We start from the raw sequence: 12,545 nt of genomic DNA, 5'->3' as shown, positions 1-12,545 counted from the left end.
TCACAATACAACCAATTCGAACCTGTATATCACAACTAGATCACAAGAATATCACAAGAAGTCAAAAGGTACTATGCAATGCAATAATGTATGAAATATGGGTGCAATGCATATGCAATGTACGCATGTACTCCAATGATGGAGCATCACATCTCAGCAACAAACCCATGGGGGACCTGCGAAGTCCATATACCTCACAATTTTGGCAACAACATCGGTAATCGCTACCTCATGATCTCGACAACAACCTCGGGAATCGCTACACCCAACCTCGATTCTGGGATAACTATCGATCTTCGGTCCTTACGTCACTCTTATCCAACTGAGCCCAGCTCATAACAGTATTTCCTTAAGTATTATCAATGTATCAACAATATATCATGAAGGATGAGAATGCGTGCAATGTATGAGATCAATATAAATAATCAAATCAATACCAAAAGTACCACGGATGGGCACACCAATAACATCATGTAATGGGCTACACAATAAGCCATAATAGAATCACCATCCTCGTCTCAACTAACAACCAGTGAGATACCACTATATCATAATCAAGATATATAAATAATCCCCAATACCCAGCACAGACAAATCACAATAACAATATCACCTCATTCCTTCACTTTCTAACAACATCAAATATGATAAATGTGTTTGCTACTTATAAAGTCACAACCAAACATCCAATCTAGAATCATTCCATGTTCTTTAGGCACGTCTAACAATTTCAATACCAAGTTATGATTCGATAATAATTAGCACATAGCATGATTAAGCACATCATGTAGGAACTCTTCATCAATGTATCATAGTGAGCCAAGTACCGAACAACTAGTCTCCGAAGTCACATAAAGTCCACCAATATGCAAGGAATACCAACACATGAACCTAGGGAATCTATAGGCCATAAGCCCGAACACATAAATCATACAACAATACCATCTGAAGAATTCCATCCAAATCTCAAAAATCCTATAAATACATTCTCTATTTCATATAGTACATGAATATGTAAGTCTAACCGGAGTCTACCAAGAAAGGAAGTCGTAACCTACCTTGGGGCCGAGCGGGTGCCACGAACATCCGTTGATCTTCAATTCATTCATCACATCATAATCCGCATGAAGGAACGTGAAACAATCATGAGACCCAAGAATGGGAATCACCATTAGAACATTTATAAGAGATTTTGGATTGATAAAGAAATTTTGGGAATTTAGACTACCTATAGATTTTCTAGGCCTTCATTACTGAATGAACTCTTTTCCTAACCATAATTAATGCTAAGAAGTTACTTCCCTTAACACCATAATTAATACTAACCATAAAGAGTTATGACTAGATTAAGTTACCATTTTTAGCTCTTTCCTTTTGAAAACCCATTTTCAATATTAATGGAAGAACCCACTTACTAGTTGGGGAAGGCAAGAGAAATCTAAGTTAGTAATCATTCTAGTCTTATAAACAAGAGAGATTAAATCTACGTAATCCATATTAAAACATGCTAACCCTTTTCCCACCTAAGTTCATGAATTTGATGACATCCAATTTTTCTGTAGTTTCTATATGAGGGACTTAAAGAAGAGTCACTAATGTGAAGAAATGAATGGAGGGAGTTAAAAAGATTACCTTTCCCACGAAGATATCATTTTAGGCTCCACGAAGACTCCAAAGGCAGCTGAACTTTTTAGCATTTTGAGAAATGGAGTCAAATCCCAAAATGACACTTAAATAGGGGAAAATCACAACTCCTCATCGCTGTTGCAGTCTGAAATGCTGCTTTAGTGGTACCACTTCTACGCCTAAGGAACCGCCGGGGCAGTCCTTGAGGAAATCAACTACACCGTTACTGCACCGCCGCTGGGGCGGCATCTAGGGCATTGTAACGGTACCACTAGGCCTAGGTGGCTTAGATCCGATATTTATACGCAACTCACACAATTGTCTGATCAAGTTTACGATTTTTCAAAAGTGTAAAAGGACCAAGGATAGTTCAAGGAGTCAACGTTGAGAATTTTTCGAAAATCATGTTAATGACAAAATAGGTCGTTACAGAGTTCTAGGGTTTCTTTGCTCAACAATGATGTCTCAATCGAAGATCTAATGATTAGAAGGGTTTAATCAAGTTAGAAGGGTATTGGGTACTTAAATTCAACCTAGAATCATCATAGAACTTACCTTGGAGGGTTCTTGTTCTCTCTTTCCTTAGGATGATATTTCATGATAAGGGGTGTCAGGGAAATAAACCTCAAGCTTAAATATAAGAAAAATGCAAAAATCTATAGTTTTGACCCAAAATATGAACCATTCGCGAGGTATTGGGCCCGTGATACCGGGCCACCACTCGAGCCCCCTCGCGCGCCACATGCCATCGCGCGCAAGCTATGTAGGCTTCTGCGCCGTGTTTGGTTAAATGGCTATAACTCCCAGAAGAAAGCTCTGTTTGGACTCCATAATATATCTTTGGAAAGGTATTTCAAATATTTACAACTTTTGAATTTCAAGTTTTCTTAAATTCCCAATGGAGTTTCACGAAATCTAGCTGGAAAAAAGATGTTTCGAAAACTTAGCCGATTCTATCGAATCTTAAGCACCTCACTATCCATCTTGATTCCAAAACAACTATTTCCACCCATACTCATCTCTATAGTACTTCACATGTCTAAAATGTCACATTAATACTCATTTAACACATCCACATCTTATCTAGATATACGGGATGTTACATTGAGGTTGAGATGAAATCAACATGTCTATATATTATGGTTGCCAAGCAATATTGACTGTAGTGGAAAAATAATTTTCTTCAATGGCAATAAAATACATTCATTTGAGACATAATGTTATAGAGTAACTACTGTGAGGTGAACTTATTGATGTAAATTATGTGAAATCAGAGGTGAATCTGATCAATTCATGTACTATAAGAAACATCGAGGGAAATAAGATTTTTTAGACAATTTGGGAAGAACAACAATTAATGGTAACCCAACTTATGTGATTGGAGATCCCATGAATCAGGTTCGTAGGGATAATAACTAGGCATTAGTTTATCAAGTATGCACTATTAACTTATGTCCTTTCCTATGGTGTGTGAATATAGTGTAGTTCTGCAAGGCAAAGTCATGAGGCTGAGTTATAAACTCTTAATCCATTACCATATCCTTTATAGTTGGTGTATTGCTCTGCAGAATACACTAGATGGGCGAACCTGTATGAGTGTGGAGTGGTGCCGCTCCTATAAAATTGTGACAAATTTCTAGAACACGTACATGGCCTCTTACCGCAAAACCATGATAACAACAAATATTGTGCAAGTATAATGTGATAGAATAAGACCCTTGGCTTACAAAAGAATTATTGGTTCATAGAGGTTCTAAACTTCACCAATTGCTCTATAAGTTTAATCTTGTTTTATCTAGGTCTGGTTCATAGTCTATGAGACACCAGATTCGGCGCATTGTACTCATATGTGAAAACCCATCAAAACATATTATTTCATTCTATTCCTTATTATTCTATTTAAGATAGTGGGGGATTGTTGGAAAAATGCTATGAATATGTCAAAAGGAATTGTTTTTCTTAGTATCTAAATTAATTATTTTAATATTATCTTAATGACTCTTTAATATGGTAATAACTTTATAATATCCTAACGTTGGTTAACAGGTCATTTGACTATGGTATTTGAATTCAATACTAAGACTATTGAATACTCTTTATATGCTATAAATATGAGATTACCGTTTCTTATGGAATTGAGTTTTAGTTCTCCTTTACTCATATTAATCTATTAAAGGTACTTGAATAGCTATCATAAAGTGGCCATTTTTTTTTTTTTTGGCAATAACGTTGAAGGCTATTAAGTGTTAGCCATTGGATTTTCCACTATATAATTTGTCTAGTTCTTTTATCTAATGATAGATGGATCAAGTATAACTCTTCCTCATATATTTTGTATTGCTGGGTTTGTATAAAGTAAATTTTTGTTAGATTCTTGCTCCTAGTTTTATACTAGAAGAGCTTGTTAAATTCTGGGGGATATACTTACACCCGATGAAATATCTTAAAGGATAGTGTCCTTGGACACGCCTCAAGCTTTTAAGAATTATGTACAGTATTCGTGATCAACTATTTTCCGTAAAATTTCCAACCAACAATTGGCTTGAAGTCTAAATTGACTAGAAGGGGTGAAACAATCGAGTGATTGTTGGGCTTAAGTCTTAGATGTAAGTCTTAGGTTATGAGAGTCTCAATATAAATTTGGCTCATTATGTTGGTGGAGTTTGGATTAAATCATCAAGGCCAGATTGTGATTTTTACCTTTTGTCAGATGACTTTTCACGACAAACCGTTCTTTATTTTATTCCTCAGTTTACTACCTTTTGTTGATTTCAACAGAAACACATAAAGAACCAGGCTTGTCAAAACTAAAGTTTGACAAATTTTTAGATAAAAAAAATTGGCGGGATCGAATTTACCCTCCTCCCTTTTGTGTCATATTAGTGTGCAACAACAATAATAACTTCTCAAGTGTTATCACAAAAGCAGGGTCTGGGGAGGGTGGAGTGTACGAAGACCTTATCCCTACCTTTGTAGAGTAAAGAAGTTGTTTCCGAAAAACCTTGGCTCAAGCAAATTGATTTTCAAAGTAGGTTTGAGAAATATAAGAGTGAAAAATATGTGATGAAAATAACTAAGGAAAAAAACTAATAACAACAGAAATAGTAAAGATAGCCAAAAGAAACGATAATAGTAGCAAAAATTGGAGAATAAGCTAACGATAGAGCAGCAGCAGCTCAATTCTTCAATTTTTCCTCAGCCTACCTCTACCTCCATAAACCTAAAACTGTTAACCTCTCGCACCTCTGCACTGGGTCTATGTGCTCCCCCTCGTCACATTCTCAAACCATCTCAGCCTCGCTTCCTGCATCTCGTTCCTATCCTGTCTCTCCTAGTATGCCCACACATCCATTCAAGCATACTCCTTTCCGCTACTTTTGCTTTCTGGAGGGACACATTCTTGTCTGGCCAACCTCTGCCCCATACAACATAACCTTACTAGTAACTACTTTATAAAACTTATCTTTAAGCTTTGGAGTAGATTCTAAATTATCTAAGTCTAAGACTTTGACAAATTCTAATTGTAAGTGCACCACTTGGTACGCGTGAGGGATAATCAACTACAAGGCCACTTATGGTCAATGACTATCCCTGTAGTTGGTCGAAGAATCGGATGGAAAAAATCATTCAAATTGAGGATTACCATCGATGGATCATTAGTCAACAACAACAAAAACATACCCGTGTAATTTCATAAGTGGGGACATGAGAGGGTAGGATGTACACAGACCTTACCTCTATCTTTGTGGGATTGAGAGGCTATTTTTGGTAGATCCTCAACTCAAAAGAAACATAGTCGATGCAGGATTACAAGAACAATAAGATAGCAAAATATCAAGATACAAAAAAAATAAAGCAACACATAGTAATACGCACAGAAGAGTATGGATTGACACAATACCTAAATTATACTACTAAGAAATGGAGAGGAGGAGATGAAGAGGCTAGCCCCATACCTCACACACACAGTGCTATAGAACTGAACTATGTACTAACTGTCAATCTTAATTCTCGACTTCCCAATCTTCCTAGCTAAGGTCATGTTCAGTTGAAACTGTGCAATGCCCTGTCTAATTAACTCCTTCGAGTTCTGTTTCGACCTACCTCTACCTATTCTAACTCCTGCTGCCACCAATCTCTCACACCTCTGAACCATCTTAGTCTAGCTTCCCTCATCTTCTCGGTCACAAAATCCACTCTGACGTTGTCCCATATAACTTTATTTCTAATCGTATCTCTCCTAGTATGAACACATATCCATCTGAGCATCCTCATCTCTGCTATATGTATCATCTGAAAGTGCGCGTTCTTGATTGGACAACATTCTGCACTTATACAACAATGCTGGTCTAACTACCACTTTGTAGAACTTACCCTTTATCACCTTTTAACACTTAATCTTCTCTTTTGATCCTTGGTTTTACTTAGGGGTTTGATAGATATGTTGGAGAGAGTTTTCTAGAATGTTGAAGATCAAGGGAATGGAGAAAATGAGTTAAAAGGATATGCAAAATATATATAAAAAACAACTGCTGCTGATTTAAAAATACGGCCAAAATTACAAACCATATTTTTAAATATGGTCCGCATTTCTTCGCCGTAATTCTCATTATAAAAAATTTCCTTTCTGTCAAGGGAAATACGGTCCGTACTTGAAATAGTATATTTTGTACGGGCTGTATTTTTGCACCGTACTTCTCAGATTTGTGATCGGTCAGTTGCATTGGAAATAAAACTCTATAAACCTAAATTGTATAAGTTATGCATTCCAAAACTCCATATATTCTAGAAGATATACCTCCCAAAAATTGGACCAAAAATCCTATCCAAAATTATGCCAAATTTTCCCAAAGTTTTGCAAACTTAATTTCTTTAATTCGCTTGATCCCAGAACCTTCCAATACTTATTAAACATGATCTTAAACTATTATAAACTCAATATAGACATGTCTAATACCATATGATCTCGAAGGTCACTCTGCTCTCTGAATCTATAGCAACCAACTCATGAGGACACTTAACGTATAAAAGTACAAGGTGTAACACTTAGGTTGGTATGACTACTGTTTATGTGCGTATTTTTTTGGTAAGTATCATCATCCTAGTTAGAGAAACACTAAGTGAAAATTGATCGACTATAATTGTGGCAAAAGTCGTACTAGGTATTGATTGATAAATGATATTCATTAGATGGGATGGGGTTACTATCCGTTGCACAAATAGGTGTACTGGACCAAAACCCAAATTTTACACATATAACTATTTTTTTGGGGGTAATTATGGTGTCATGGTCAGCTAAGGCGCACTTCTGTTAATTCCATGGTGAACCTGCTACTTCGATCAGTACATGTAACCGGAAACTCTATCCTCCAAAGTTTGAACATACGTAAGAAATCAAAGTGTTTTTGCCGTCGTTAGGACTTGAACCTGAGATCTCATGACTCTTACACTTCATTATTGACATATAACTAGGTTTTTTATGAAAAGTTAAAAAGCTACATATAACGAGATTGACTAGACTTAAATAGAATATCCTTCATATATCATTGAAATGACAAAAATAACATAAGTAGACGAACAATGAGAGACAAACTCATAACTAGAAAACACTATTAAAAGACAAGATAAAAAATTAATATAGAGAAAATCAAAGTATTGCATGCTCAATGAACATCCTAAGGATGCCCATCAGTCTCTTCTCCAACAATTTGTTCATTAGAACAAATTTCTTTTTCAACATCTTGATTAAGTTTTTTCTTCCTTTCCTCAAGTTTGATCCTCTCAACAACAAATAGCTTTTTCAAACCATTGATTTCTCTAACACCAAGTTCATCGAATGCTTTTGCTCCCTTAATAAGTTGGTTGAAGAGGTTCTCCACTTCAATTTCCTCAACCATTTGCTCTATTTTATTAATATATTCTTCCTGAGCATTCGCTGCTAATTGAAGGTACTTTTCATGATTGACCAAATTATTCAACCTTTTACCCTCGGGGAAAGCTAAATATTCCCTGACTATATATTTAGCCTTGGTTGAACATGGCCAAGTATAGGTATTGTTTTCGCTAAGAGCAAAAACAATTAGACCAATTTCTATACCACATAGAATAGATAAATCATTTGCTGGCTTACGTAGTGATTCTAATCTTTTTTCTATAATGGACTTTTTTGCACTTGGATCGAGATTACTAGTGTTCCTAACCCCTTTCAGATTCATATTAGTTTTCATATTTAGCTACACCGGAAAAGGAAATTAGTAGAATATATGAGTGAGTTCCTATCTCTGAATATAAAATAAGAGTGCTAGGCTTATATTTATAGATGTCTGATAGGACCCCATGGTTAAATAACTGATATTTTATTAAGATAGTGTGATCAGATTTAGAAATAAACTAATCACACAATCTGGTCTTTAAGATATTTATTGATTACTTACTTAAATAGATGCAGTTAAAATTCTAAAACTCAATCTTGAAGTTAGAGACCAAATAATCATATGTCCATAATAATTGTATTCCGAGCTGGCAAATGCAAATGGTCAATTTCTTACCCAATATCTTGGGTGTATTAAGAGTGAAATTAGCTTATTCTAATTTTTTTGGTCATTGAGAGATATCTAATATATTATAAAAGTAAGAAAAAATAAATATTAAATCTATCTCATTTGGTTTTGGTTTCATATAATCAATGTATTAATGTTTTTCTTACTCTGGTGCAGTTGAAGTAATGGTCCAAGGATAATATTAATTTAGTTATAATGCTCCCATTTGAGTGTTATTAATTGTTACATAATGGCAAGTAGGGTATAGACTTTAATGTATTCCATTCCGTATATAGTTATTCTATATTTCAACAACAGTTAGGTTGTTTTAGTAATTTTACCTATTTTTCCCTAAACTACCCGTCCCTTACCTTTACTTTGATGTATTTGACTTGCGGGATGGTTAGCTCAATTATCAAGGCAATTGAATTAGTATTCGAGTGTCCAGAATCAAATTTTGATAGTTCTATTAGGTCTGGAACGTAATTTTTGACTGAGTTGAGTAAATGGTTCGTGTCTCGAGGGGTTCGAAAAGATTCTAAGTATTTGGTTGCTAAGTTTTGGTTTTTTAGAAGGTTAGAGTATTTTGTAGAAAAAAATTCCATAATAGGTTGGATCGGTATTTTAAGTGCTCGAGCAAGTTTGTAATGTCGTTTATACTAAACTGCATTTTTGGTTTGTGTCCGGGGGGTTCCGGATGAGCTTATGGTGTTGAATCGAAGTTCTGGGACTTAGAGGTTGGGTTGTTCAGCTGTCATCTAGTGCAGCCGCACTTGCGAGCCATGGCCCTCACCTTGGAGCCCACACAGGCTCGTGTGGGTCTGCATGTGCGAGATTTGGTGAGGTTGACTAGGATCACACCCGCGAGGTTAGGTGCGCAAGAGCATAGTCGTACCTGCAGGTGGACTTCCGTTCCTGCACCACTTCAGGTTATTAGTGGGTTCCGCACATGCTGTTACTGTTTGATTGTGCTAGGTCACACCTGCAAAGAAATATCCAGAAAAGCAGATTGATTGGTAATTTTTATGGATTTTCCCAAATTCGAACATAATTATTCTAAACACAATTTTGGGAGATAGGGAGCTTGATTTTGGGTATTTTCAAGGGATTTATTTGGGAACCATCATTGGGGTAAGATCCTAACTCTAATCTAAGCATTTTATTAGTGATTCCAACGATTATTTACCAATTCCGATCATGATTTCCCATTGTGAGATAAGGGTTTTTCATGGATTTGGGTTTAACATTAACTATAGAAATTGGAGGATCAAATTAGAACTTCATGATTCGTGATTATGACTAATTAGACTATGGCTAAGGTCAATTTAAATTGAATTTTTTGTTTTACTCTTAGGGTTCGAGATTGGATAATTCTGGTTAGTTTTTGGTTTCAGTCTAAAGTATAACAATATGGGTATTTTTGGATTAGTGTAACCCTATAGAGCGTTAATTTGACCTTGTTGAACTCGAATTCTTGATAAATTATTGTTTTGAACTTCGGGGTTTGGGACGGGGTTTTGAGATTTCCTTTTGAACCTGAATCCTTTGTATGGCAATATGGGTCTCCTTAAAAACATGTATTAATGTAGAGTTCGTTTCTATCATGACCCAACCCGCCATGACTGGCACCCACACTAACTCCTAGTGGGCGAACCAATATGCTTAACCATCTACTCATTCAAGTCCATTTTTACTTAGTCAATTCATTCTTTTCACAATAAATTAGACGCAAGATTGGATCAAAAGTAGTCATGCCATAGAACAATAATGTAAGTGCGGAAGTCCTAACTAGTACAACCCTAAAATCCGAAAGTCATAGTACAAGAACTCTAATCCAAAACATGACTAAGGAATCCATACTGTCTGAAATAAATAAACACCAATGTCTGGAATGGAAATAGACATTAAGTAAAGGAAGATCTTTAGGTGTCCTGGCACGGATAGAAGCTCACCCTCAATCTGTCAGCAAATGGCTCAAGCTAAATATGAGGTCGAGTAGCAGTCTTTGGATCACAATCTGCACTTAAAAGAATGCAACAAGGTAGTATCAGTACAAACACTATGTACCCATAGATATCATAGGCCGACTAAGATTAGTATCATGCATGAATCATAAAATCAATAAAATAGATAGACCTGTCAACATCACATAATTAGATAGTCAACACCAAGTCAATCAATGGTACTAAAAAATCAAGTCCGCCAATGACATTATCAATCAAGTCAATGGAAGCAAGCAATGGAATAAACCTCGCCACAACATTCTTACTTACTCAGTCAGTGATCACTCGTGTACGTACATGCTAATTGATGACTTTGCCTAATAGCTATGACCTACAGGGTACCCATGGTGTCCATGTACCACTTGCTCCGGAACTGACCACGGATCATGAGCCCATAATATGGGTCACATCCTCACCCACGATCAAATATGCCTATAATCTAGGTCACATCCTCTCCCCCTGTCAAATGTGCCTTTTCATATATATATATATATATATATATATATATATATATATATCACTTTCAATGATCGATTATCAAGTAGTATCTCATTTTCATCAAGAAGATCATATTAACTTCTCACCACAATTATCATCGAAATATAGCTCTTAACACATCGAGTAATGGCATTTAGCCCACATTATCACTCAATCAATAACATATAGGAATTCCAACCACACATATGCCCGAAGACTAGACATGCTTTCTCCTATCAATCCCATAACGCATACAATCAACTAATCAAAATCTAACTCAGGTAGATCGTAACCTACCTCAACTGCAGAGCTGGAACAATGTGAATCACTCCGCTATAGCCATTCCTTTCGTAATGCCCCGAAACGCTCAAATTCTAGCAATTAAGATGCTAAACAAGTCACAATCACTCTAGTCAACAATATCAATTCAACGAACACCCTTCCACTTTACCCCTTTCTAATGGGTGAATGCTTACTAGGTGTAAATCATCCTAATTTTGGCCTTAGCAACCATAAACTATCAATTCATAAGGTTATTACTTCAAGTTATTGATTACAAGCAATTTCTATGGTCAAGCTACCATCTTTATGAAACTCTAAGTCTCAATTATCTTAGTTCATATGTCTAACGGTTCAATTCTTGATTAGAAAGTGATAACCCATGACTTTAGATGATAATCATACAATAATATTCATAGCCCACCCACTATTGAAGGTTTATTAAGTTCTAGGGTTACTAGTCTCAATTCACCGTTGTAGACCCATTAGAATGATAATAATCTTAGAGATGAATGCGTAGTGAAGGAAGGAAGGGCTGAGACTTACCTCTCAAGAATATTCTTGCCCTAACCTTAGAATTTCGCCCTAGGTGCTCTTGGAAATTGTGTTGGAGTTTTATTAATAAAGAATTCGGACTAGGTTTTTAAAAACACGGTTTACTGTTCCCGTCGATCGTTGCAGCAATCGTTCTGTCCCGACAGCAGTCTCACTATAGCGGACAAGGGCCCGCTGTAACAGACCTCCACTAATTGCTCACTTCCTCTATGGCGAGCACAGACATGCCATAGCGCAATTGCTATAGCAGTCCAGTGTTCAGCATAGCGGACATGCCCCTTTCCCTTTCCCTCATGGAAACGACCGGTCCGACGCTACCGCAGGCTCGCTGCAGCGGAACTTTTTTGCGCCGCAGTGACAACCCAAACCAGTGAGTTCAGTGTTTCTCACCATTTTTCCACTCTACCACACAGCACTTCAACTGAGGTCTCACAAACACAACAAAACATGCACATTAATGTAAAAACACCATACGGACTCACCCGTGGCCTTGGAATCCCCAACGGAGGTCTAATTTCCTACGTCACCGCCCAATGGACTCAATGCAACCAAATAATTATCAAAAACAAGTCAAGTTTTCAATTCATAGACTTCTATATTTGAGTTTGTATTAGCTCGTTCTACCCTTAGAAGGGTTCAATTTGGTAGGGTGATCCTAGATTTTTCATAACGACCGGGAGGGTCGTTACAGTATCTTGAATGACTTTGCTCCGTTAGAGGTGCTCTGAAGGGGAAAGCTCAGATTGGAGGGTTCGTGGCTCTGCTCGACATTGAGGTAGGTTAAGGTTTGCTCCTTTAGACTCCAATTGGAGTGCGTATTTAGTCTATAAATTTTGAAGGGGTATTGAGCGTGATGGGGGTACCACCTTAGTGATTGCGATGAGCATTTGAGTGGGTATTGATGTATATTGTTGGGTAGTTAGTGTGATGGGAAAAACATGTTGAGCCTTCGGGCATAGTTGTGGTGATAAATCCACTTAGGCTGGTATGACTACTATGTATGTCCGTATTTATTTGGTAAGTACCCTCATCCAAATTAGGGAAACACCAAGTGAAAAGTGATCGA

At 36.7% G+C, this 12,545-nt stretch overlaps 1 protein-coding gene across 1 annotated transcript; it reads right to left on the bottom strand.

Annotated features, from left to right (window-relative positions):
* Positions 1 to 7,301: 7,301 nt before the first annotated feature.
* Positions 7,302 to 7,841, bottom strand: LOC132637743 (agamous-like MADS-box protein AGL80). The gene has a single exon (XM_060354790.1). It carries the CDS (start codon positions 7,839 to 7,841, stop codon positions 7,302 to 7,304), a length of 540 nt encoding a protein of 179 aa, XP_060210773.1.
* Between the last annotated feature and the right edge of the window lie 4,704 nt (positions 7,842 to 12,545).

Source organism: Lycium barbarum, chromosome 4 (genome assembly GCF_019175385.1).
Source record: "Lycium barbarum isolate Lr01 chromosome 4, ASM1917538v2, whole genome shotgun sequence".
In the NCBI taxonomy this organism is placed as follows: Eukaryota; Viridiplantae; Streptophyta; class Magnoliopsida; order Solanales; family Solanaceae; genus Lycium; species Lycium barbarum.
This window is presented reverse-complemented; position numbering and strand designations above follow the sequence as displayed.